Source organism: Acinonyx jubatus, chromosome A2 (assembly GCF_027475565.1).
Source record: "Acinonyx jubatus isolate Ajub_Pintada_27869175 chromosome A2, VMU_Ajub_asm_v1.0, whole genome shotgun sequence".
NCBI classification, from domain to species: domain Eukaryota; kingdom Metazoa; phylum Chordata; class Mammalia; order Carnivora; family Felidae; genus Acinonyx; species Acinonyx jubatus.
The window spans coordinates 109,005,741-109,032,775 of NC_069383.1; the positions used below are offsets into that span (position 1 = coordinate 109,005,741).

At 44.4% G+C, this 27,035-nt stretch overlaps 1 protein-coding gene across 2 annotated transcripts in view; it reads right to left on the reverse strand.

The window, feature by feature from the left end:
- RUVBL1 (RuvB like AAA ATPase 1) overlaps positions 1-27,035 on the reverse strand; it is a 44,131-nt gene that overhangs the window by 16,041 nt on the left and 1,055 nt on the right. The window contains exons 2-7 of one of the 2 annotated variants that reach the window (XM_015084313.3): positions 24,053-24,139; positions 15,595-15,727; positions 6,977-7,128; positions 3,090-3,179; positions 2,150-2,299; positions 342-405 (exon numbers count right to left, since the gene is read on the reverse strand). In XM_015084313.3, coding sequence (XP_014939799.1) covers positions 342-405; positions 2,150-2,299; positions 3,090-3,179; positions 6,977-7,128; positions 15,595-15,727; positions 24,053-24,139 — 676 coding nt within the window. The remainder of the gene's footprint in view (positions 1-341; positions 406-2,149; positions 2,300-3,089; positions 3,180-6,976; positions 7,129-15,594; positions 15,728-24,052; positions 24,140-27,035) is intronic. The other variant, XM_027049762.2, reaches the window with a different exon arrangement.

The window sequence follows — 27,035 nt, forward strand, 5'->3', positions numbered from 1 at the left end:
AGGAGCTGTCCTGCACGGCTGGCCTGATACAACCCACATTTCTGGGACCTCAAAGGGACAGGAGATTGTGACGGCCCCCATCTCACAGACAAGTGCAAGGATACTAAGTGCATCCAGGAGGCCGTGCTAGCACTTGGGGCCAGACAGCACACAGTGTGCTTTATTTACAACTGTCTAAAGCAGCCACGGGCTGGTCAGGCTCTGAATGAAGAGGAAGAAAGAACCTGTCCCAAGGCATTTCCTCAGGTCCGGGGATTCACTCGAAAAGCCTCTCACGCTATGCCAGAATCCAGGGCCCTACAGCTCGGAATCTTGCTCACAGGCCTTACTATTTCTCTTACCTGTGATTTCGGTCTTCTTTGGCTTCATTAACTGGCCCATCATAGACAGGATGTCTTGTCCGCCCTGCAAAACAGAAGATTTACACAGTCAGTCCCGCTCTCTAAGGCACCTACAGAAGTCTCATCGTCACCACCTCCAAAAGTCTCATCGTCACCACCTCCATCACACCAGTTACCACTGTCAACTGGACACAGGGTCCTGAGGCGTTGAGAAGCCAGACCGCTTCCCCCACCCCTCCCCCACAATGGAAAGCGTGAGCGTCCAAACAGAGGGATTTTTAAGAGGCTCCCCTCAGCCTGCAAGAAGGAGCAAAACCCTTCGTGGGAAGTACCAGCTCTGTGGGGCCCGCCCTAGTCTCCCTCTCCAACCATTTCCTTTCCAATCAGCACTCCCTGATTAGCCACACAGGACTGTACCCTCCTCTGAACGCCCACGTTCTTTCCGTGCTTTGGCATACTCTAATCCACCTGCCAGGAAGCACCATCTCTTTTCTGGGAAGCGCCAGTTACCCATAAAGTTCAGGTCAAAGGCCCCTGCCCTCTGCCGATGCTCTGGTTCCCTTGGGGACACAGGGATTGTGGAAGGAAGCGTTAGGACATACTTATCTACGTTCCTGTGTCTCCTTACTAGACTCGACTACACAGTCACATTAACGTAGTCCTGGTCCGGAGCTGCTCACCACCTGCCCACTGCTGACCGTCCCCCCAGCCCCTCCCAGTGCCATCAGCAAGAGGTGCTGTTTTGTCACCTGCACGGGATTAAGAGACCCCATTGTTGCCATGCCCTGCGACACAGAGGTGCTCGCTAAATGTTCAGCTGTAAAATGTAGCAAATGTTTCCTGAGAACCTACAACACTTGATCCTGCAGGACAAGAACTATAATGCCTTCTTGACAGAGGAGGGAACTCAAAACCAGATAGCCCTAAATCACGGAAAACCCGGGGACACCGAGTGACGAACTGGGTGAGCTCATTAGTGTCAGAGTGACACGATCCCTGACTCCCAACTCTTGGCTAAACACTCTAACTAAGGCAAACACTCCCAGGAGGCTGGTTTGGGGACAGCCATTCTAACACTGAGGGACCTGGAGGTCCGAGACAATTCTTCACCAATCTCTTGGCCAAGGCTCCAAGGGGCAAAACACCAAGGGTCAAATTTCAAGTTAGAAAGTCTATTCCCTGCTGATGAGGAGATGGACTCTCTTAAGATCAAGAGGAAATCGAACTGAAAGATCAGCAGCAGGGAAGGGGTAGGGTTTTAAAATCACACATTTCCCAGAGATGTCATAAAGTCATACTATATTCCCCCCACGTTTATCAGTCAAGGCATAAGTATCCATCTTGTCGGCGTGAGGAGCAGACACAATTCCTGCTCAAAGCGGAAACACTGAAGATTCTGCTAAGCAGGGGGGAAGACACGGCTTTGTCGGGCTTTCTGAAATCCTGCAAAGGTCTCAAAGAACACTCCTGCCCTCCACCGTTAACACCCAGAGAATCCCAGGCATGAGCGTGAGCCCGATGCTGGAGAGAAGCCACAGAAGAAGCTGGCTAGCTCAGGGCCAGAGGCTTGGCTGGGATAAGAAACAATACACACGAAATCATCTGTGACTAGAGCATTTGAATTGGAACAAAGGAGTCGCTCGTAGCTCATGTCGATGTTAATTGCTGAACATCACAGATAGAAAAGGACCGTCTGCCCTAAGAAACGGGCAGCAAGAGTCTGACAATTCATTCCCAGGGCTTTCCAGGGCTTCCGTGCACACACAAAAGGGCTCGTGTGCCAGGTCACGCCGGCATCAAGGCAGCACCTGGGGCCGTGCATTGGCCACATCCAAGTCATGCAAGGTCACATCCTGGATGATTTCTTTCTTCTTGTGCACATCCCCCTTTGGCAAGGGAACATACTCTTCAGCTTCAAGGTCGAATTCTGTGGCGTAGGTATCACACCTGCCCTGCCTCTGCAAAAAGAGAGAAACCCGAGTGCCTGGTGAGTTTTCACTGCCAAGTCCCCAAATGGCACAGTGCTAAGTGAGATAAAAGTCTCAGTTCCCAACCGCAGGCCTGACAGCCTACTTGACAAACTCCAAGTATGCCCCACTCCCCTGCTGCCAAGAGAAGGAAGCTATCTGCTCATCACTGGGCTCCAAAAACCCAGTTGAAAAACACCTGATACTTTCTCCAAGAATCTTTCCCCCCTCTCTTTCTTTTAACTGTATGCAATTCCTGATAAAGGGCAAATCCAGTAGATTAACTGGAGACGGAGGGAGCTGTTCAGACTCTTTTGTAGGTGGGTGATTTATCGTATGATATGAAGTATTATGCTCATCCATTAAACAGTGAGGAACACTGTACGGACACTGAAAATCAGATATAAAAAGAATACCAACTAATGCAGCATCCCCTTCCACATGCATATATCTTGGGAAGAAAATACCAAAGAGATAAAAGGAAGATTAAATACGCTGCACATTTCAATTTGAAAATGACTACAGTTGTTTTGCTTTCTCACCCTGTACTCCCCCTCTACGCAGGTTTTAGTATTTTTCGAACAGACTGTCTGTTTTAATCATGAGAAGGTTAAAGCAGGAAGATAAAGGGAAAGCAAACTTTATTAAACCTAAAGGGGCAACTGCTGACCTTCCATCAGCATCGTGCCAGATGCCAGCCCCCTCCCGCACCCCGCACCCCCTGAAGAAAACAACCCCCTTGTAACCCAGGCCTCCTCGCGCAAACCAGTCATAGCATCACCTTCACAGCCCCACTGTTGGCTTCGATGTAGATCACATCTCCAGCTTCTACTCGCTCTTTCTGCAAACTTTCAAAAATGCTGGGATCCAGCTTTAAAAAAAGAAAAAAACCCAAAAACATGGGGCTCAGAGAACTGTAATACAAAATTTATTTCCAACTCACCGTAAGGTACCTTTCCACAAGAGACTTGTAGCTACCTCATGACTATATGGAGAAAGTATATTTGTGCGTGTGTGTGTGCGTCCGTGTGTGTGAGTGGATATAGGAGAACACTGGCTTCGGGGATGTGTGTCCTAGAGACAGCAGGAGAGTGAGGGCACCCAAGGAGAGCACAAGGGGAGATCTAGAATTCTCCTTCCTTTTACTCCTGAGGTCGCAAAATGGCAAATATGGCTCTGACTGCTTTTAGGTGAGGTCTACGCTGTCCAGGGGACCACAGGCCCTAACGCCCCCTTTTGGGGTTGCTCTCCCTGCTTCAATTCTTCTCCTCCTCACCTCAGGTGGGGGTGGAACTTCCTGCAAGTGAAGCACCTGCTGGAACCTGCTTGCTCTTTACGGCTGGCACTTTGTGGTCGTGATTTTAGACAAGGCTCTCTGAGCCTCAGTTTCCTCATCTACACAGCAGCACCCAGGTGTAAATATCCAAAGGGAAACACAAACCAGGATCTTTCCCAGGCCTTTTAATTCAAATCCATGTCTGTTCTCGGACCTGCCTGCTTAAATCTCCAGAAAAGGAGAGGAGCGTATTTTGCAGACTGCTGCTTTTCTCCGGATCATCCAGATTCAGGCTACCTTTGATGTTAATATTCTAGGACAGCATCTTTTGTCAGCAGTCAGGATTTAAACATAAGTTTCTTGGGGCACCTGGTTGGTGAAACGTCTGTCTGACTTGATTTTGGCCCAGGTCATGATCCCAGAGTTGTGGGATTGAGCCCCGCGTCGTGCTGAGCATGGAGCCTGCTCGGGATTCTCTCTCTCCCTCTCTGCGTGCCCCTCCCTGCTCATGTGTGCTCTCTCTCTCTCTCACAAAATAAATAAACTAAAAAAAAAAAAATAGGAAGTTTCTCTCTGTTAAACTTCAAGGACACCTGTTTCTCAGTTAAACTTTATATTTTATAATGCGAAAAAAACTTTGTCTCAAAATTAAAGAGTAAAAATCTAGGACTCCGTGAAAGAACCCAGACACAAAAGAACACATGCTTGTATGACTCCATTTACATGAAATGTTCAGAAAGGACAAATACACAGAAACAGAAAATGGATTAGTGGTTGCCAGGAGGTATGGGTGGGAATGGGCACTATTGTCAATGGGCATGAGGTTTCTTTTGGGGTGCTGAAAATGTTCTAAAATTGGACAGTGGTGATGGTTGTACCACTGTAAGTAGATTAAAATTCCTAGAGTTGTATACTTAAAATGGGTGAATTTTATTTAAAATTAAATCTCAATAAAGCTGTTAGAGACAGTAACCACAGGAACAAACTCGGGGCTTTGTGTCACTGGCGTGGTGAGGCCTGGTAACCTCCTAGAGCACAAGGAGCAGAGCTTATGACACAGGCCTGGCACGAGGCAGGTACGTGATAACGATGGCAAATACGGTATTCTCCTTCACAAATCAATACCTCTACCAACTATTTCTCTTTTTTATTCTTAATTTTTTTAATCTTTATTTATTTTTGAGAAAGACACAGCACGAGCAGGAGAGGGACAGAGCAAGAGGGAGACACAGAATCCAAAGCAGGCTCCAGGCTCTGAGCTGTGAGCATAGAATCTGATGCGGGGCTTGAACTCACGAACTGCAAGATCATCAAGATCATGACCTGAGCTGAAGTCAGATGCTTAACCAACTGCGCCTCCCAGGTGCCCCCCTACACCAACTATTTGAGCTCTGTTTGTCCAAGTATTTTGTACATATGCTCAAAGGAGCTAGAAGTACTCATCTGGGAAGAAGAAAAATTTATTTTCTTTCTCGTGTTATTTTCTTTCTTTTTTTTTTTTTAAGCTTTATTTGTTTATTTGGAGAGAGACAGAGACAACATGAGTAGCGGAGGGGCAGGGAGAGAGGGAAATAGAGACTCTCAAGCAGGATCCCTGCTGTCAGCGCAGAGCCCGACGTGGGACTCAAACTCACAAACTGCGAGATCATGACCTGAGCTGAAACAAAAGAGTTGGATGCTTAACTGACTGAGCCACCCAAGTGCCCCGCTTCTGTTATTTTCTTGAAGAAACTGTGCAAAGTGGCCTGAGGGAGGGCAGGAATGTAAACAGCAGGCCTGACTTCAGCTATCCTACAATGGGGAGGGGTCCTTTTTTTTTTTTTTTTTTTTTTGCCTCAAGCACTTTAATATCGGTTAATTTCCCAAATGAATTGACTGAAGATGTAATTACTGGAAAGGCGGCAGATCCTACTAAGAAATCTAATTAATACAGAATGGGAGAGATGAGGGGGAGGTTTAAAAGAGATATTTGCAGAGGCAAGCTCCTGAGATGGAAACCCTGTTAGGAAAAAGAAAAATGACCCTCTGAAGAAGTGACATTTTTATGATCTCCATAAAGCAGTGACCAAGAAACCACCCTACAGGATCAAAGAACCATAAAATCGCAGAAGAGAACGAAGATGGAGACATTATATGGTCAACCTACCACAGTTCACAGATGGGCACCCAGAGGCCCAGAGAGCTCAACTGACTCCTGAAGGTCACACAACAAGTTGGAGGGACAGCATAACAGTTGGGATGCAGAGTCTGCTCTCCCTGTTAACAGACTGTAGGACCCTAGGACACCTGCTTATTAACCTCTTTATGCAGGCTCAGTTCCCTTATCTGTAACATGAGGGAAATTATACACGTGGCACATACACATGTAGAAAGCTATAAATAACAACAAATGAAGTATTTGTTAAAGCACTTAGCCCGGGTCTGCCACATCCAGTAAGTAAGAGCTATAATGCTTTTATAACTATTATAATACTGTTTATTATAAATAGCAATAAGACAATACCTACAATCCCAATCGTCCCATTTCTCTAACTGAAGGCTCTCACAGTAACATCAACAGCTACCACTTCCTAGGTAACTGGGGCTACACCCAAAGCTACAACTTTTACATCCTTCTAAGAACTCCATGAGATAGGCAACCATTATCCCCATTTAACAGACAAAGAAACTACTGCTCAGAGATTAAGTAACTTGCCAAAAGCCACACCGCTGTCAGCAGCAGAGGCTGGTCTCTCTTTCAGACTTTGTCTGCCTCCAAACCACACTCTTCCCCCAGGTGCCCCTGCCACCCGCATCCTCAAGGTTGACAGACAAGTGTCTGAGGAGCGTAATCGAGGGCCCCACGCTGCCACCACTATGGTTTCTCCACAAAGCTGTAGCCTGAGCAGAACTAACCGCTAAAGCTACTATAGGTTTCGGGACCCTGACTCCTAAAAGGAATTGGCAGTCAGGATTCTGCGTTTGGCCCCTTGAGATGTCCATTCATCATCCTACACGACTCTTACCAGATTAGTCACCGCTGCTTCTTTCTGGAAGCATGGGCACTGATATCTGAAAAATTAATCCACAGGTTCAGAGACAGGCCCGTGACCTTTGACACATGGTCACAATACAGGATACACGATGGCAGGCACGCAGCTCATGTCTTAATGCACAGTTTCACAGGAGTGAATGAGAAAAGCAAGAGCTATCTTTATTGAGTCTCCCTGTGTACTTGCCCTATTCTAGGTACTGCTCCGTACACGAAACATCCTCAAACAGCCCTGTGACGTATCATCACCCACAGCGCACAGAGCAAAATGGGACACTGAGCGGTTACGCCACTTGCCCAAGGCCATGCAGTGCGGAGAGATTCTGAGGCAAGAGAAAACAGAGGACAAACACATACTCACTTTCAGCTGTTTGGTTCCTTTGGCCGTTTTTAGTCCTATGATCACATGGCTAATGGTCTTCCCATATCCCCCCATGGGGTTCTCTGTCTCACATGGAGTCAGCTCTGTGACTTCGCCTTCATAAACTTCTTTGGTCTCCTTTATCCGCAGCCCTGGAAGAGACGGCAGGTGAGCTCCAGTAAGAAGCAGAACTCTCTCTCACAGATTCGTATTCCCTCTCTCTCTTACGTAAGTCCTTAATAGCCTTTTTAGCCACAAACCTTCCATGTCACAACGACTGACAAGTCAGCCTTACTAATAATGTACATCCAAGGGTAGAAGAGTACTGGATAGGAAAATACTGTAACTGTAAACTGGAGGAGCTAGTCAGAACGCAGACAATTTTATTTCAACTTTTCAAAGGGATTTTCTCGGTTCAAATCTAGAATTAATTAGACAAGCTACAATTCTCAAAATTGTATCCGCCATCTGTTCCACCTCCAAGGGGGTGAAATTGAGCTTTAGCCTCTAATCCAATCTCTGAACCCCAACCATTCTACTCCACTAGAGCAGCAACTACATATACCCTTGTTTCTTGTGTTTTTGATTCTTGAAAAATAATTTCAGAACCAATGGAATAACTCCTTACATCCCTTGTGTCACCAACAGACCTGAGCTAGGTATGCTATGTTAATTAGAGGTCCGTGCCAACAGCAAGTGATATGTGACCTGCCAAATGTTCTGGGCCTCTGATTGACCCTTGGTGCACACCCCAAGAAGAAATACCCAGTTGTCATTCAGCATTTGCAGTGGGTTGTTCTAGAAGTTTTCCAAGGCCACAACCCCAAAACAACCCCCCCTTACCCTATAATAAAGCATTCACAGCTAGTCAATAAATGTTGTTGGCAAACAAAGAATTGTAGGCAAATTAATTTTTACAACATGGTCTCAGTGCCTTTTTATATAATGTTTTTGCTGCCTAAAGTACTCTTCCCTCCTTTCTGGCTTTGCCAACTCCCCAGCTGAAATACTTACTCCTTCTAGAAAGCTTGCCTGACACACCCTTCTTTACCCTCCAATGACTCCCATGGCAACCTGTGCCTCCCACCCAGCACTCACACATGGGATTGCGTGGACTCTGGAGACCTGACTCCCCCTCTGCTAGACAGTCAATAGCCACACACAAAAATGGATGAATGCAGGAAGATACTCAAGGGGAAAGGGAGTGCCATCAGGCAGACCATCCGATACCTAAGAAATCTGTCTACAGATACTTCTGCATATTCTCCGTAATGCCCAAAATCTCTAAGGAAGTTGCCATGTGATGCAATAGCCCAGGTCCACCATGACACCCCCAACCCTGAAACCCAGGCCTCATCTGGATCAAAGGTTTTTTGCCTCCAAAGTCAACACAGGCATGCCCCTGCAGGGAAGAGTGACTGGAGGGGGCACAAGGAGCTTTTGGAGTTCTAGTACTGGTCTTTTGATCTGGGTGTAGGGTACATGAGTATGCTGACTTTATGAAAACTCACTGAGCTATATACCTATGATTATGTTTTCTTCCTGTGTGTATGTATGTATCCACATACACACACACACACACATATATATAATGCTTTAATAACACATTAAAATAACAACAAGAAAATTGGGTTTTTCTTTTCTTTTAAACATTTTTTTAAGTTTGGGGCACCTGGGTGGCTCAGTCGGTTGAGCATCTGACTTTGGCTCAGGTCATGATCTCACATTTCCTGGGTTCGAGCCCTGCGTTGGGCTCTGTGCTGACAGCTGAGAGCCTGGAGCCTATTTCAGATTCTGTGTCTCCCTCTCTCTGCCCATTCCCTGCTCATGCTCTGTGTCTCTCTGTCTCTCAAAAATGAATAAACGTTAAAAATTTTTTTTAATTTTTTTAAGTTTATTTATCTTGAGAGAGAGAGAGAGAGAGAGAGAGAGAGAGAGAGAGAGAATCCCAAGCAGGCTTTGCATGGTCAGCACTAAGCCCTACGTGGGGCTCGAACCCACGAACCATGAGATCTTGACCTGAGCCGAAATCAAGAATAAAACACTTAACCAACTGAGCCACCCAGGTGCCCCATGAGTTTTTCTAACAAAGCAATGATAATTACAAATAGCTAAAGATTTTCTTCGTTTTTTTTTTTAACTCTGCTAGGATTTTTGTATGTATGTATGTATGTATGTATGTATGTATGTATGCATTTATAAGTAAGCTATTTATAAGTAAGCTCCACACCCAGCATGGCGCCCAACACAGGGGCTTGAACTCACCATCCTGAGATCAAGAGTGGGACATTTAACTGACTGAGCCACCCAAACACCCTGCAAATAAAGGTTTTCTTAAGATAGGAAAACAAACGCATACCACTGAACATGGTTGCTCTGAAAGCACACACACACACACACACACACACACACACACACGTGCATGCACAAACTCTCCCAAATTCCTAAAGTCTGAGTCTAGAGATACAAATGGCTTTCTCTGAAACCATGCCCACCACAGGTAAGTTAACAGCTAATGCATCTGTTTTCCAAGAATTCTACATCAACAAGAAAATAATTTTAAGTCACTGTACATGTCATCGGTTCAAAGACAAGGAGGAAAACATCCTTGGGTCATACTAGTTGAAGATGGGTACAGAAGGAGTCCCTACATTTAGGAAAGCCGCGGGCCACACCAGTAGGAACATACTATTTATAGGTTTACCTCTGGCTGTGGCAGCCTCTTAGCCCACAGAAGCAGCCCTCCTGCCAGTCTGTGGAGGGCTTGCATGTCACTGCCTCATTTGATCCTGCACTGGTATCGTGAGGACAAGAGGAGGTGCCACCACATCCCAACCTAGCCCCGTGAAACAGCCAGAGTGAGGACTCGTTAGGTCATTTTACAGAGGGGAAGTCAGCTCTGGGAACTGGAGCAAAGGGTCCTTTCCTCCCTCGTGGTAGACCTGGGACAAGCGTGCAAGTCTTCTGGTTCTGAGACCAGCTTCTTCCCACCACACCACACTGCACCACAGGGCCCCAGCTCACTGACTGCCTTTCCCACAACACTTGCTCTGTCCTTCCTCTTCCAGGTAACATGTGCCCACAGACCTCAGCGGTCCTTTCTGCCAGCCCTTGGGTGTGAGCCCAGTCTCCAGCAAATTCATGTTTTGCCCCAAGGAAAGAACACATATGTAAGGGAAACCCATAGGTTAAAAAGATAGAAGACACATATCAACTAATCTATCATGCAGATAGATTGTGTCCTGATTCAAACAATAATTAAAAAAATCTTCAAAAAAGAAAAAACACACTGTGACACAAGACAACTGGAAATTTGAATACTAACTAGATATTTGATGATACTAAGGAATATATTGTTTATTCTAGGCAGGACAGTGGTACAATGGGGTTTCCTTTAAGTCCTTATTTTTCAGAGACACATACTGAAATATTTATGGATGAAAAAGCAGGTCTGCAATTAACTTCAAAAGAATCTGGGAGGGGAATAATGAGGGCTACAGATCAATCAAGATTAACTATGAGCTGAAGCCTGGTGATGACACCATGTGGGAAGGTCAGCATTTGACCACTTTTTGTACATTTGAAAATTTCCAAACTAAAAAGAAAAAAAACCAATGAAATACTATTCGACAACCTCAAGAATCGTTACAATTAAAAGGATGACAATTCCAAGAGTTGGTGAGGACGCAGAACAGCAGGAAGGTTTGCACTGCGAATGGAGTATAAATTGACACAAATGCTTTAGAACTGACGTCTCCTAAAGTTGAACACATGAATATCCTGTATCCCTGTAATTCAGCTCCTAGGTATATACCCACTAGGTATGGGCGCGCGTGTGCACCAAGGGACATGGCCAGTAACGGTCATAGCAGCATTGTCCATGACTATCAAACACTGGGAAAACTCCAATATCCGTCAAATGTGGAAGAGATGCCTAAATGTGGCTTATTCACACAATGGAATATCACGGAGCAGTGAAAAAGAATTATTCTAAATACAACAATACTGATGAATCTCACAAACATAACTTTGTGGAAAAGAAGCCAAACACGGAAGAATACATACTGCATGACTGTGTATATGAGGTTCAAAAACAGGCATAACTACAACCATAATGTTAGAATCAAGACAGTTGTTAATGTGGGAGGAAGGAAGAATGGAGATTGGGGGCAGACATGAAGGGCACTCTGGGGTATTGGCAATACTCTCTTTCTTGACTGGATGCTGGCGGCATGGGTTTTCCATGTACGACAATTCACAGAGCTATACGCTTAACACTCCCATGCACTTTACTGTATGTGCACACAAAAGTACCACGTCATTTTAAAAAGAAATATTTAAGTAAGTAAAACTGGTAAGACCTGGCAAAGGAGGAACACTGCTGGCTTAAGTTTTGGGAACACTGCTCTAAACCTCAGCTTGAGTCTACATCATGGCTCTCACCCTTTAGAATCACGAGAGGTTTCTACTATTTTTCCTGCCCTGGCTGTACTCAGACCATCTGCCTGAATCTCAGGGGTTGGGTCTGCTCCCCGGATGATGCCAATGTACAGTCACAGCTGAGAACCACTCATGTAAGAAGGAATGAAGAACTCTGTTCTGCTCACAATGTAGAGACACGAACCACTTCTGATGACAGGTAGCCCAGATATGGTTTGGGTGTCCTCACCATCAAGCCACCTCTGTTCTGATATGCAAATAGCCCAGCAGCACAAAGAAACACCGCCAATGGGGTCAGACACTCTCCATCACTTCGAATTTTTAAATGTGGTCATTATCTTATCTTTGGAGCGGTTGCCTTCTTTCTCCAGAAACCCAACCAGGACAAAGACTCTCTCAGATACTGAAGTTAAGGAAAAGTTCTACTCAACTTCAGTCAATCTGATAGCCTACAAATAGAAGTTTTGGAACAGCCCCAAAAGAGATGTTGTGTTACATTTTGCCTTACCAAACTCTCAATTCCTGAACATCAAGACAAAAATTTTCCAAACTACATGAATGTATCAGAAGCCTGTGACATACTTGGAAAATTCTGTACTTTTAAAATGAACTTGGATTTTTTTTTCAATCAACAATTTTATATCCCACAGAGATAAATTCCTTCCAGTGGAATGCTTCCCTCTATTTCCTGTTAATGACCATGACATGAAATTCCTTGAGTGGGGAAGAAAGGCATTCCCGTCTCTCACTAGTGCCTGTATTTGTTTAGAAGTCGCTCTGTGCTGACAAGCAGGCAGGGGATGTGGGTGACGGACAATGAAAGCGGCTGTTAGCCAGGGAAGGGGCCGAGCTGGCGCTATCTCTGGCACCGGCAACACAAATGACACAGGTTTCATCTGCTGGCTCAGGTTTCTAAATCCCTGACAGGGACCTTCATCACGTCAAGGAAACAGCACAGACTCCTTGCTTTTTATTTCTGGTCAGCTTACCGCTTCCTCCCCACCCCTCTGCCAACTTCACAGGAATTCAAAGGCAGAGGAAGATGGGCAGGGTTCCTTTTTGAAGACAGTCAATGGCCTGCCTTTTTATTCTGTGGCAGGATCAAGAAATTCTCTTTACCTCACTGCCATCAAAAGAACTACGCTGCCCCTCCCCTCAAAAATGGCAAATTGCAAAATAGATACCTAGGAAATTTATCTCTATTTTTTCAAACTGCAGAGCATTAAAGTTACCTTCATGCAACCTAAACGCACGCACGTGTGCGAAAGTCAGTTTTGTCAGATTTTATCAAGGGCAGAAAAATATTTCTTTTTAATAATTAACAATACATATTGAAAGTGCTCAGGGATTTGGGCCAGTTGTAGCGTCTTAATTAGTGAGTAAAATATGATCTTTGCCACATGTTCATTAAGTTTTTAGAAGGCACTCAGAGAAAGATTTTATAAACCCTGGGTCCTGTGACCCATTTCCACCCTTATTCCAGATACGATGCAAAAGTCCAAAGACGGCCAAACATGTAATGACACCCGCTGAACCTCACAAACATCAATGCTGCTAAAGGAACAACACCTAAACCAGGTTCCATTTAGAAGACGTTTAAAGGGCAAAATACAGGGCACCTGGGTGGCTTAGTCAGTTAAGCGACCGGCTCTGGGTTTCAGCTCAGGGCATAATCTCATGGTTTGTGAGTTCGAGCCCCACGTCAGGCTCCGTGCTGACAGTATGAATAAGCCACATTTAAGCATCTCTTCCACATTGATGGATATTGGAGTTTTCCCAGCGTTTGACAGTCATGGACAATGCTGGTATAGGATTCTGCACCTCTCCCTGCTCAATCTCAATCTCTCTCTCAATATAAACAAATAAACTTTAAAAAAGAAAGAAAGAAAAGAAAAGGGCAAAATTCAGCCACACTGCTGTACAGGCTCTGACGAGCACAGAGGCCGTGGCCACACAACCCTCGCACTCTGTGGGTTGGCGTGGGAGAGGGGAGGGGCTGTGGCCAGCCAGGGCCAGAATGACAGCTGCGGTGCTGGCCCTGTTCCGTTCCCTGAGCTGAGTGGTGACGGCATAAGCGTTGACCTCATAAGAAATTGTTAAACTACAGGCATGCTTTACATACTTTTCTCTAAGTATGTTATATTTCAGTTTATAACAGCCACCAAAAAAATTCAATGTTTCACAGTAAAAAAGATTTCCAGTAAGAAACACTTTACAGTTTAAAAAAAAAAAAAAAAAGTCCATACCTACACAACACAAAGCCTACAGACACAGCTCACAGGGTCTCTGGCTTAGAACAAGAGCCCCACCCTCCAGCGATCGCAGGGACCTGGTGCGGGCGAGCGCCTGGTGGGCGACATGAAGAAGCAGGGCCAGTGTACCAGGGACGGCGGCAGGCTGGAGGGCGAGCCCCGCTCTGGAAAGGGGCCCTGCTCAGCCCCACCTGACTGCTGCTATGTGGGAAGGAAAGCTTCTCTCAGGAAGCCAGAAAGAAGGATTTCATAGGACATTTCCCAATTTCTAAACACTGGCAACCAATGCAACATTTATTTTAAAAAACCCTGTGCAGACCAAGCGGAGTATGTCTATCACCAGACACAGACTGAGGGCTATCTTTCTTCGGCTAAAGGCTTCTGTTTTCTACCTGCTTTAAAAGCCCAGTCCCTTCTCTCATTCAGAAAAACTTCACTGAGCCCCACTATGTGCCAGGAACTGGGGCCACAGGAGATACTCTGTCCATAGCAGACGTTCAATCAACACCCAGTCTGCTCCTCTCCAGACTTTCCTATCTCCCAAAATGGCCACCTCTCCTTCTTTAAAGCCCCACATCTTATCCTCTGGGCAATCCTGTCAGCCCCACCATCCAACTAGATCCAGAATCTGACCATTTCTTATCACCTCTGCCACCACCACCAGGTCCAAGCCACCACCATCTCCTGCTCAGGCTCCTCACAGTCTTCCCACTGTCCCCTCACTCTTCTCACTGTCAACTCTCCATGCCCCAGCCAGAGGGATCCTTGGACAACCAAAACCACTCTCTAATTGCTTCCCTTTTCACTCAGTGACAGATGCAAAGCCCTAATCGTGCTTAAGACCCTACATGATTTCACCCCTGACCTAGACTTTAGCATTCTTAAGGCCAGGATTCTGGGTTAGACAAATCCACTCTTGCTTAAACTTTCGTCATTTCCTCCAAGCTTTCCAGTAAATTTCCTTCTGAAGAATGCTCACCTTGTTTTGACAACCAAAGGGCCTGGAAAACTGTACAGGCGCTATGACAAGGGTTCATAACTCATGACTCAGCAACTGTATCCTAGATATAGGCTCCCACATGTGCAGACACACATTAAACAGTTTTTAGTATCTTAAAAGGAATAAACTATTTCTAGATGTGAGGGACACCGGGATTTTCCCAGAGCGAGGGCAACAAAAATGGGGCAGGGAGACAGGCCCAGACCTCCTAGTGGAGAAGACATAACTATTTGGGAGAGGCCATTTTCTTCTCATTGCAGGTCTTCAGAGCACAGGCTCTAGAATCCGAGAGCTATAGGTTCAGATTACAGTGCTGCTACTCACTAGCTGGGTCACTGTAGGCAAGTCGTGTAACGTCCTGAGACTCTGTGTCATCATATGCAAAATGAAGACAGAGAATTCCTCTTGGGGGAACAAAAGGCTATAATCAATGTTGAGGGGGGCCCTGCCATGTAACAAGCACCAAACCCTGTAAGCTCAAACCTCTGCCCGTCCCCCCATGGTTTCTTCACTCTCTGACAGGCCACGATTCTTCTGGCTCAACATCCAGGACCAGGGACATTCTAGCATCACGACACACAAAGCTTATGGCATAAGTCCAAACCTTCTCACTGGACACTCACCTCTAAAAGCATAATAAGGCTGCTGGGAAAATCTGACTTGTTTTTTAAAAAATCATTTTATGGCCACATCTACTTTGTCATGTGAAAAACCCCAGTCCCGTAGCCAGGGTCTACATTTTCTGACTGCTAAAACACTTCAACTAGAAAAGTTGGGTTTTTGTTTGGCTTGCGAAGATAACACTAATGGTGCCAAAAGAAAAATGGTAGCACGACAAATACAAGCTGTAAAGGCGTTTGCACAACGAAGCAGCTTCAGCGAAGTGGGCAAAGGAGAACAACTCTTGCCACAGACGTGATACTCACCAATGGCCCTGCGGAAGTTCTCCATCAGCACCTCCGTCTTCTTGATCTCCGTGGAGTAAACTTCACTCCCCACCATTGGGCAGAAGGGGACCTTACTGCCCAGCTCCTGAGCAATAGCCAGAGCCAGAGCTGTCTACAGAGAACAATAGGAATGCACTTGTTTTACATTCTTGAAAATATGATAATTCAGAAACATATCCTATCAAAAAATTATGAATCAGGAATAACCGAAAATCTAGTCCTTTTAGTTTCAACATCATTTGGCATGTTTCACACAATAAATGCTGAATGACTTTTGTGGACAGTCGATTTATAACCTAAATGGCACCTTTAATCATCCCTGTAATTACCACAGTTATCACTCACTGACACCAGTGAGGCCCGACTCTAAGTGCATCACGTGACCCTCCCACTTGCCTATGAGCTACACACTGAACTTTCCCCACTTTACAAATAAGGAAACTGAGACACAGGAGAGGTAAAATAACATGTCCTGGGAATCATAATCTAGAAAATGGCAGAGTGGGAACTTGAACTCTGGCAGTAGTAGGGTTCCAAAGATCGTTGTTGCCATCGTAATTAGTAGACTTCCCAAACTGTCCCCTCGATATCAAAACAGGGCTCGGAACACCGCTCCAGTCTCTGAGATACTACTCTCTGTTTTTATAGGCATGGGAGGACACCAACCTGGAGAGCATCAGAAAACACTAACCAAAGAATGAATTACGTGACGTTCCCTTTGGATTGAGTGGCCCACACACGGTGAAGAAGGATCTGGGAGCTAGATTCTCAAGCTATGAGCTGGTCCCAAGTTACACTTGAACATGCCCTTAGTAAACTACAAATTGATTTTGTAGATAACTACAAAAGATAACTACAGCTGACAGATGCTAAACACAAGCAGACCAAATAGATGTATTGTCAAATATCAAGTATGAAAAGCCGATGCTTTAAAGCTGGTACAGGACAGGGAGATGCCACAGCATTTTAATGCTGTTTTCATCTTTCCTCAACTTTGAAACAAGAGCCTAAGTAAGGTCAGTTCCCAAGGGGTCAGGGCTAAGCAAGAAAACAAGCTTGCCCAGAACAACAAAGTGCACCCTGAGACAGTATTTTAAAACTGGCCCAGCAGAGGTTCCTCTCAGATTTTCTTTTCAGTGCCATTTTGGTGATAGTTTTAAGATGGTAGCATCTGCTAGAGAAGCAGCATGCTTTTGTAGCACAAAAAGCACTGGTGGAAAGGGCAAAAACTGGGTGGTAGTGCTGGTTCGGAAACTAATTCTTACCGTGACCCTGGGCGCATGGCAAACCTCTGCTGCCCTATTTCCCCACCTGCCAAATCAAGGTCCTGGATTAAATCACAAGTTGTAAACTCATTGCCCACAGCCCAGTTCTGTTTTGCCCTGCTGAGTGTCATGTGTGTTTTTAAACTCAATCTGTTGCCCATTTTTTAATGTTGGGAAATTTCATATAAAAATCGAGGTATCTGACCTAGGAATAAATCTAACCAAAGATGTAAAAGACCTATATGCTGAAAACTATAGAAAGCTTATGAAGGAAACTGAAGAAGATATAAAGAAACGGAAAAACACTCCGTGCTCATGGGTTGGAAGAATAAATATTGTTAAAATGTCAATATTACCCAAAGCTATCTACACATTCAATGCAATCCCAATCAAAATTGCACCAGCATTCTTCTCGAAGCTAGAACAAGCAATCCTAAAATTCATATGGAACCACAAAAGGCCCCAAATAGCCAAAGTAATTTTGAAGAAGAAGACCAAAGCAGGAGGCATCACAATCCCGGACTTTAGCCTCTACTACAAAGCTGTAATCATCAAGACAGCATGGTATTGGCACAGAAACAGACACATAGACCAATGGAATAGAATAGAAACCCCAGAACTAGACCCACAAACGTATGGCCAACTCATCTTTGACAAAGCAGGAAAGAACATCCAATGGAAAAAAGACAGTCTCTTTAACAAATGGTGCTGGGAGAACTGGACAGCAACATGCAGAAGAATGATGAAACTAGACCACTTTCTTACACCATTCACAAAAATAAACTCAAAATGGATAAAGGAACTGAATGTGAGGCAGGAAACCATCAAAACCCTAGAGGAGAAAGCAGGAAAAGACCTCTCTGACCTCAGCCACAGCAATTTCTTACTTGATACATCCCCAAAGGCAAGGGAATTAAAAGCAAAAATGAACTATTGGGACCTCATGAAGATAAAAAGCTTCTGCGCAGCAAAGGAAACAACCAACAAAACTAAAAGGCAGCCAACGGAATGGGAAAAGATATTTGCAAATGACATATCGGACAAAGGGCTAGTATCCAAAATCTATAAAGAGCTCACCAAACTCCGCACCCGAAAAACAAGTAATCCAGTGAAGAAATGGGCAGAAAACATGAATAGACACTTCTCTAAAGAAGACATCCGGATGGCCAACAGGCACATGAAAAGATGCTCAATGTCGCTCCTCATCAGGGAAATACAAATCAAAACCACACTCAGATATCACCTCACGCCAGCCAGAGTGGCCAAAATGAACAAATCAAGAGACTATAGATGCTGGAGAGGATGTGGAAAAATGGGAACCCTCTTGCACTGTTGGTGGGAATGCAAACTGGTGCAGCCACTCTGGAAAACAGTGTGGAGGTTCCTCAAAAAATTAAAAATAGACCTACCCTATGACCCAGCAATAGCACTGCTAGGAATTTACCCAAGGGATACAGGAGTACTGACGCATAGGGGCACTTGTACCCCAATGTTTATGGCAGCACTCTCAACAATAGCCAAAATGTGGAAAGAGCCTAAATGTCCATGAACTGATGAATGGATAAAGAAATTGTGGTTTATATACACAATGGAGTACTACGTGGCAATGAGAAAGAATGAAATATGGCCCTTTGTAGCAACGTGGACGGAACTGGAGAGTGTGATGCTAAGTGAAATAAGCCATACAGAGAAAGACAGATACCATATGTTTTCACTCCTATGTGGATCCTGAGAAACTTAACAGAAACCCATGGGGGAGGGGAAGGAAAAAAAAAAAAAAGAGGTTAGAGTGGGAGAGAGCCAAAGCATAAGAGACTCTTAAAAACTGAGAACAAACTGAGGGTTGATGGGGGGTGGGAGGGAGGGGAGGGTGGGTGATGGGTATTGAGGAGGGCATCTTTTGGGATGAGCACTGGGTGTTATATGGAAACCAGTTTGACAATAAATTTCATATATTAAAAAAATCGAGGTATCTGGCTTCTTTTGAGGACCCAGAAAGTCTGGCCACAATGGGCCCTCATTACTGCGTGGCAGCACTGGGTGTAGACCTCAGGAACAGCTGCCACCTTCAGTGAGGGTGTGCCGCTCTGGCCCCCACAGCCACCCTGCCCCTTCGTGCTGGTGCCCAGGCACCTCCCTCATCCTCACAGCCTATCTGAGTGGGCATCTGAGTTTGTGACCTTGAGACTGATGCCCCTAAAACTGTTATTCTCTGATACCCTAAAGCGAAGGAATAATCTCTGGAGCACGACAGGGTACAGTGTGAGGAGCAGACTCCAGCACCACGTCCACCTGCTATCCAAACCTGCCACCTTCTCAGTCACTCCTCTTTCTCACCCAGGTATCTCCACGGGCCCTGACTCCACACCCTCAGTTGTGAACATCAAAGACAGTGACTGTATCTGATTCGGTGACATCTCCCCACCTCCAGCTAATACAGACGAGATGATCAGTATCCTTCCACTAAAATATGATAAATACTTGGTTAAGAAATGCTTCCGGCGTGTCTGGTTTCTTCCTTGTAAAGGTTCCCAGAAGGCGGGTATACAATATAGCTATTATACCCACACCTGGTATATAGTGCTAGGTCACTTGCCTGAGGTCTCAGTGGATCCTCCCAACTAGCCTATGAACTTGATGATCTAGTGTTTGATGTCTGATATCGTGTTGGATAGATTTACAAACTGAAACACACACGTTACTAACTCACCCAACATCAGTTAGCACGCAGCAAAGCCAAGATGCAAACCCCAACCTCTAAGACATTATTTCTTTGTGACTACCCCTCATGCAAGCGGCAAGTGGCACACAAAAAAGAGGTTATTGCCAAAAGAAGACTGAAGAAGTCTGCTTCATTTCCCATCTCATCAGAACACCACCTTTCTCTAAAACCTAAACACAAAGCCCTGCTATGAACAGTGTGACATCCTCAAGAGAACAGGTCGTCCATACGAACCACTTTTTTGTTTCTCTAAAATAAGCACCACCGTATTCCTGCCTCCACTTAGTTAAGCTGCCTAAACTGTGGGGCCCATCAACGCCCTGGAAAGCAGAAGAGTTACCACATGCCTTCATGTAAAGGGACTGGACAAACCAGCAGTGGTGAGAACTTCCCCTATTTTCTGGAGGAAAATGGTACAGTACTACAAAAGGAACGAACGGTTTACACTGCCAGGAATATGGCACACTAGAGAGAGTCATGGAAAATCCTTCCTGTTACAAACAGCCAGAAATAAAGAAATAATAAAAAATCCAGAGTAGTAAACTACCATCGCCTTGAAAGTTTGGAGGGTTCTGGGGCGCGTGGGTAGCTCAGTCAGTTAAGTGTCCGACTTCAGCTCAGGTCATGATCTTGCGGTCCATGGGTTCAAGCCCCACATCAGGCTCTGTGCTGACAGCTCAGAGCCTGGAGCCTGCTTCGGATTCTGTGTCTCCCTCTCTCTGCTCCTCCCCTGCTCGCACTCTGTCTCTCTCTCTCTCAAAAATAAACAAACATTAAAAAAAAAAAAGTTTGGAGGGTTTTGACAGCAGAAACCTCAGCAAGGTACTACAGTGGTAAGAGAGAAACCCCCGAATAAAAAGGAGGCTTGAAGGGCCATGCATGAGTAGAAAAGGTGAGCCAAAAAAAAGCCCAAAAACAAACAAACAAACAAACAAAAAACCCCTGACATACAAGGTATAAACTTGTAGGTCCTGCCTGTGGCTCTGGGTGAGGAGAAAAGTCTCCACAGCATGCTCTCACACGACTCTAGGATCAGTCTTTACGCTGATGACCAGAAAACCCAAGCCACAAAATTCACAGCAAGTGCCCTGGATAGTGCAGCAGGGCCCCTCAGAAGCACTCTCAGATTTGACCAGCCAAACACAAGTTCACAGGCAGACCAAGAATACAGAAAAAAGAAACTGATTCATGAACAAGGAATAAAAGGCTATCAAAAATAGCCAGAATTTTAAAAAATCCAGATTAAAAAAAATAGAACTTATAAGAGGGGGATGCTCCTTATTTACAAAGAACAAAACCAAAAGCAAGCTAATACATGTAGAATGACAGATTTAGAAAATCACTGTTTTGCAACTACCAGTGTGGTAACTGATACAGCAATAACCAACAGAGGGAGCACTACACCCTTAGGGTGAAAGGGTATCTGCAACATCTCCACAGGTCACTTCACTTCCAATTACTAATTAATTATAAAGGGAACCAGGACCTTCCCATCGAATGTGGCCTCATCCCCCTTTCCTGTCAGCCTCCTGCTGTGACACAACGGGACACGACATCACCTGGGCAGTGTTTTTCCAAGTGTTTAACTTCTCCTACTGACAAAACAATAAGATGATCTCTGTAGGACAGCTGTAGAACCTTTTTACAAAACAAGTGTCCAGGACTCTTCCAAAAGGTCAACGTCAAAAAAGAAAACAAAACCAAAAAAGGCTGGGGAGGGTAACTGATTAGATAAAAAGAGACTAAAGAGGGGTGCCTGGGTGGCTCTGTTGGCTCAGGTTGTGATCTCATGGTACGTGAGTTCGAGCCCCACATGAGTCTCTGCACTGACAGTGCAGAGCCTGCTTGGGATTCTCTCTTTCTCTCTCTCTCTCCCTCTTTATCTTGTGTACACACGCTCTCCCTCTCTCTCAAAATAAATAAATAAACTTAAAAAAAAAAGAGAGAGACATAACAATGTGTGCAGTGTATGATCTTTGATTGTATTCTGAATTTACAAATATAAAATATGAAAAAGCCCCCAAAAAGACCAACTGGGAAAAATTTTAATTTAGACTAGACATTAGCTAATATCTTTAGCAACATTAAGTTTCTTGGGCGGATGATAGTATCTTGGTAACAGGAGGATGTCCTTGCACTGACTTTCAAATGGTTCAGAAATAGAGAAAATACAAATGTCACCAAATATTTACAATTAGTTATTTACATGCAGGGTAGAGAGGGGATCATCATACCATTCTTCCAACTCTTTTGTAGGTTTCAAATTTTTCAAAACGAGGAAGAGAAAAATATTCAGTGGGTTGGATTAAACAGCAGCTTAGTCATAACCCACAAAACGATTAGACTGGAACAGAGTCCTAAAGAAATTACCCACAGTGCAGCAAAGCCCAAGAGATGGAAAACATGAAAGTGAGGTTGCAAGAGAAAGAAGACAAAATGAGAAACTCTGGCACAGGGTTTCCCAGCCTTGGCACTACTGATATTTTGTGCTGGGTGTTTCCTTCTTGTAAGGACCGTCCTGAGCACTGTCTAGCAGCACCTGTGCGCTCCACCCACAAGATACCCGCTCAACCAAACTGTGACAGCCAAGAATGTCTCTGGACATCACCAATGTCCCTTGGGGGGTGAAACTGCCCCAAGTTGAGAACCACTGCATTCAAATATCTGACTGGAGGGGCGCCTGGGTGGCTCAGTCGGTTGGGCGGCCGACAACAGCTCAGGTCATGATCTCGCGGTCTGTGAGTTCAAGCCCCACGTCGGGCTCTATCCTGAAAGCTCAGAGCCTGGAGCCTGCTTCCGGTTCTGTGTCTCCCTCTCTCTCTGTCCCTTCCCTGCTTGCTCTCAGTCTCTCTCTCTCTCAAAAATAATAAAAGAATAAAAAATTTAAAAACAAATATCAGACTGGAGTTCCAAAAGAAGAGCACAAATAGGGAAATGCAATATCCGAAGAGATAATATCATAGTCAAGAGACATCAAGAGATAACGTATCATAGTGAAACACCAAAACCAAAAACATCAGAAAGAAAAGACAAAACCCTCAAAATGAGACTTCTCAAAAGCAAAGAGAGAAGCCAACAGGTAGCAAATATCAAGAGAAACAGTACCAACAGAAAATAGCTATCAACAGACTTATATATCCAACAAAACCATCTTTGAAAACAAGGGCAACATGATAAATACAAGCCCGACTTGGCCACCAACAAACGTCTAGAAGCAACATCTAAATGATGTACTTTTCTTCTTTAGAAAGAAGAAAAATGGAGGGAGAGGGAAGTCTTAAGATAGAAAAAGGAAAGTAAGCAAATACATGGTAAATACAGTGGACAACCTGATGTCGTCTGCAGAGAGATAATTAAAGCTCATATTTATATGGCACTTTAAAGGTTAAGATAGACTTTTTCACAAATACAGCACTTCTTCTATTTTAAGACACCGACATATGTAAAGACACCACCAATTCAATTACATGATTTCAAAATGATAATTACAGTCATTATCTTACAACTGACTGGTTGGAATAACTGTCTGAAATGAGGCATGTGCTACTTCAGAAAAGGTGGAGAAACCTGCCTTGGGTCCCATGGCAAGTCAACACCAGAGCTGCAATTTAAAGCTTATTTCCTTACAAACACAACCCCAAGCTCCTACGCTCCTGTACCAAGTGGCCCTTTGGAGGAACGTGCATGACTCAGATTGGGGACACAGATACGTCTCAAGTATCTGGCCAGTGCTCTCACAAATCTCAACAAGCCGTACTGCCTCCTCTGCCTGGAAGGCCCTCTTCTTCCCTGTGAAGCCAAACACTCTCAAACACTGCAGGCCAAATGTCCAGCAGAGTTTTACCAGCTTTTACCAGCCCTCAGTCCCACTTCCAGCTCAAACTCCAACTGCATTTAAGATCAGTCAGTACCTCGCAGCTGAGTGTTCAACTGAAGCATTTTGTACTGTCATGGTTTCCTCTCTCTCCCCCAGAGAGAAGCCCCTTAAAGATAAAAATCGTATCTCCGATTCCGTTCTTCTTTCCTTTTCCCCCATCTCTCACACAGCCAGAAGAGCACTAGGCAAAGTTAGCATTCGGAAAAATGGTCGCTGCCTGATTTTCTTTCCCCTTCAAGTAAGATGTCATCCCCAAGATTTAATGAAGCCCTAGGCCAAAAGAAATGTATTTCCAAGGCAAAGGAGACTGGAAAGAGATAAAGGACAAATTCTAGACACAATGAGACCCCTCTGAGGACTTCATCCTCTCTTCTCTGGAGGTCAGCCAGGATAATTTGAATTTTAGAGGAGCATGGATTTTAGATACTCAATTGTATTACTGCACATTAGTTTTTCAAACATACATATAACCAATTTAGCTAAACAAAGACTAGTTAAGACACGAATTCAATTTGGCTTAAACATTAAGATCATTCTCTTGGGTAGGTTTAGAAAATGAGAGAAAATGAGTACCTTGCCAGTTCCAGGAGGTCCTGCCAACAAGACAGCTCTTCCAGCCATTTTCTTGCTTTTGATTAATTCTACTATCACACCACATGCCTAGACACCACAATGGAAAGAAATAATAAATCAGTATTAAAACGTTTCACGTGGGGAAAAATTCCGGTTTCTGGTTCAAACATTCACATACTCATTCAGCCAACGATGAGTGCCACTACACTACAGGCAGCGTTCTCGGTGCTGGAAGCAGTGGAGGGCGACAGAAAAGAAAGCCTTGTGGTCATGGAGCTCGCCTGTGGTCTAGCGGAAGGGACATACACAAAAACACTGTATGAGATCGCTAACGTAAAGAAAAAAGGGTAATGATCTGGGGAGGCCTCTCTGATGACATTTTATTTGACATGTAAAGCTCCAGGCAAAAAGGAATCAGTGTTGCAGACCAAGGAAACCCCAAATTCAAAATGCAGGAATGAGCTGGATATATCCAAGGGACAGAAAGGCCGCAGTGCCCAAAGCATAGCTAACAGGAGAATAGGAAGATCAGGTCGAAGAGGCAGGCAGGGGCCAGGACTCAGAAAAGAATTTTAGTAAAGTTTAAGTTCATCTACATAGACTATTCATCCCAAGATGATGATTTCTTTTTTAAAAGACCTTGATGGCTGCTGTGTGGAGAATGGATGGTAGGGTACAAATGGGAGCAGTGATTTTTAGCCTGGGACCAGGGATAGACTTCAGAGGCCCAACACCTCCTGAATTTCGGAATTAAATTGAAAACAAAATTGTGTGTATATGTTCCCATATGCATTTTTCCAGGGAAGAGAGTCACAGCTTTCATCAGATTCCCAAATTAACTCATTAAGGGTTAAAAATCAAGGCACACACTACTAGTTGGCCATCGGTTAACTCCCAGAATGTTGCAAATGCTGCACATGAGGTGAACACTAGGGCGCCGTAAGATGTGAATGTCTTTCAAATCCTCAAGAGTAAATTGCTTGATGATTTCGTAATACATCTCTGAATTCTAACTTCATTCTAACTCTCTGAATACTATTAAATCATTTATAGCCATATGTACACATACATATAGATATATAAATGTGTGTATATATAAATTCCATAAATGGGCTACTAATTTTTATGTTTTAGGATATTAACTATAAAGAAGGCTGAGAGTCACACTTACTGCACACTTACATCCCAGGACTATCAGGTTTCTTACACTGATTTAACAACCTAACATATAACTGTTAAGGGTGCATCTCCTTGCCTTAGGGCAGGCTACCACTACTTCCCGTGGACTGTGGAGAAGTACCTTGGTCCCACACTTAGACAGCCACTACAAAAATGTGGGTTCAATGGTGCCTGGGTGGCTCAGTCGGTTAAGTGTCCAACTCTTGATTTCAGCTCAGGTCATGATCTTACAGTTCACAAGACAGAGTTGGGCTCTGCTGTATCAGCACAGAACCTGCTTGGGATTCTCTCTCTGCTCCTCCCCCATGCTCACTTATACACACTCTCAACCAATCGATCAATCAATCAATCAATAAATAGGGGCGCCTAGGTGGCTCAGTCGGTTAAGCGTCCGACTTTGGCTGAGGTCATGATCTCACAGTTTGTGAGTGTGAGTCCAGCGTCGGGCTCTGTGCTGACAGCCTCCAGGCCTGCTTTGGATTCTGTGTCTCCCTCTCTGTCTGCCCCTCCCCTGCTCACACTCTCTTAAAAATAAATAAACATTAAAAATTTTTGTTAAATAAATAAATAGGTGGATTCAAAGTGTGCATGTGGATGGGCTATATTCCATTTTTGGCTCAGTTGGAAAAGCAGTGCCCTGAACAGAGCCCAGAAGGTATTCTTCAGATATACTGCATTTCTAAGAAAATAGAGCCACCCACTATGGTCTTCCTTAATAATGGAAGCTCATAATCCTCTGTACTCTTTGGAAAGAAACTTTCCAAACTGTCGATGTGTACTCTTACTGACACACTATGAGCTCTTCCATTTCTCTCCCTCGGTTTAAGCTCCAAATTCTCTCCAGTGACATGTATTTAGTGAATTCTAAAATTCTAAAAAAGAACTGGAAGGGCCTTTAAAAGATTGCCTCATCTAACACTCAGATGAGTGGATGTTAAGCACCAGGGAGACTGCTGATATGACCAGAGTCATGCAAGAACCTGGAAGCTGCAGCAGGATGCCTATTAATTCAATAAATAAATAAATACTGCGCCTCGTTAATGAGTAAATATAATCATATTTAACCATCTCTATTCTCAGGAAGCTCATATTCATAAGGAAGCATAAAGCATCAGAATTATGAGCATGAATTCTGGAGTCAAACAGACTTGGGTTTAAATCTTGTCTCTACCACTACCCACTGAGTGACCTTGGACCTACCTACCTAACTTCTGTGAATCCAAGTTCCTAATCTGAAAACACAGTTCATGACTGGCACACAGGCTAAAGGGTTTAGGGGTAAAGTGTACTACAGTCTGCAACTTACTTTGAAATGCAACAGTGGATTGGTGGATGGATCAATGAACAGATACAGGATAAACCAAACGAGTACAATGTTCATTGCACAATTGGGCACGCAGATGCCTATACAAGTCTTTTAACTTTTTTGTATGTCCGAAAAGTGGCATAGTAAAGTAGGGGACAGACAATTATTAGGGTGGAGGTGAAACAAGACACTGGAGATAAGAGCTGCCTGGCGCAGAGCAAGCATTCAACCAGTGTTAGTTAGCTGTTTTCAGTAAAACGTCCTCAGTAAGCAGAGAGGGGCTGGATAAAGAAGCTTCAGAGTCACCCTGACCTTGTCAATATTTCCTTTTAGAAAGACGATGCTCAAAAGAGAAGCCAGAGGCTTTTCTTTGGCCCTTTCTTTTAGCACAATCAGCCTAGGAGGCAATAGCTTTAACCTCACATTAAGTGCAGGTTTCTATAGCTGCTAAGCTATGAAAGGCCTTGGCATGGATCTGATCTTAGAGCACAGCAGGCA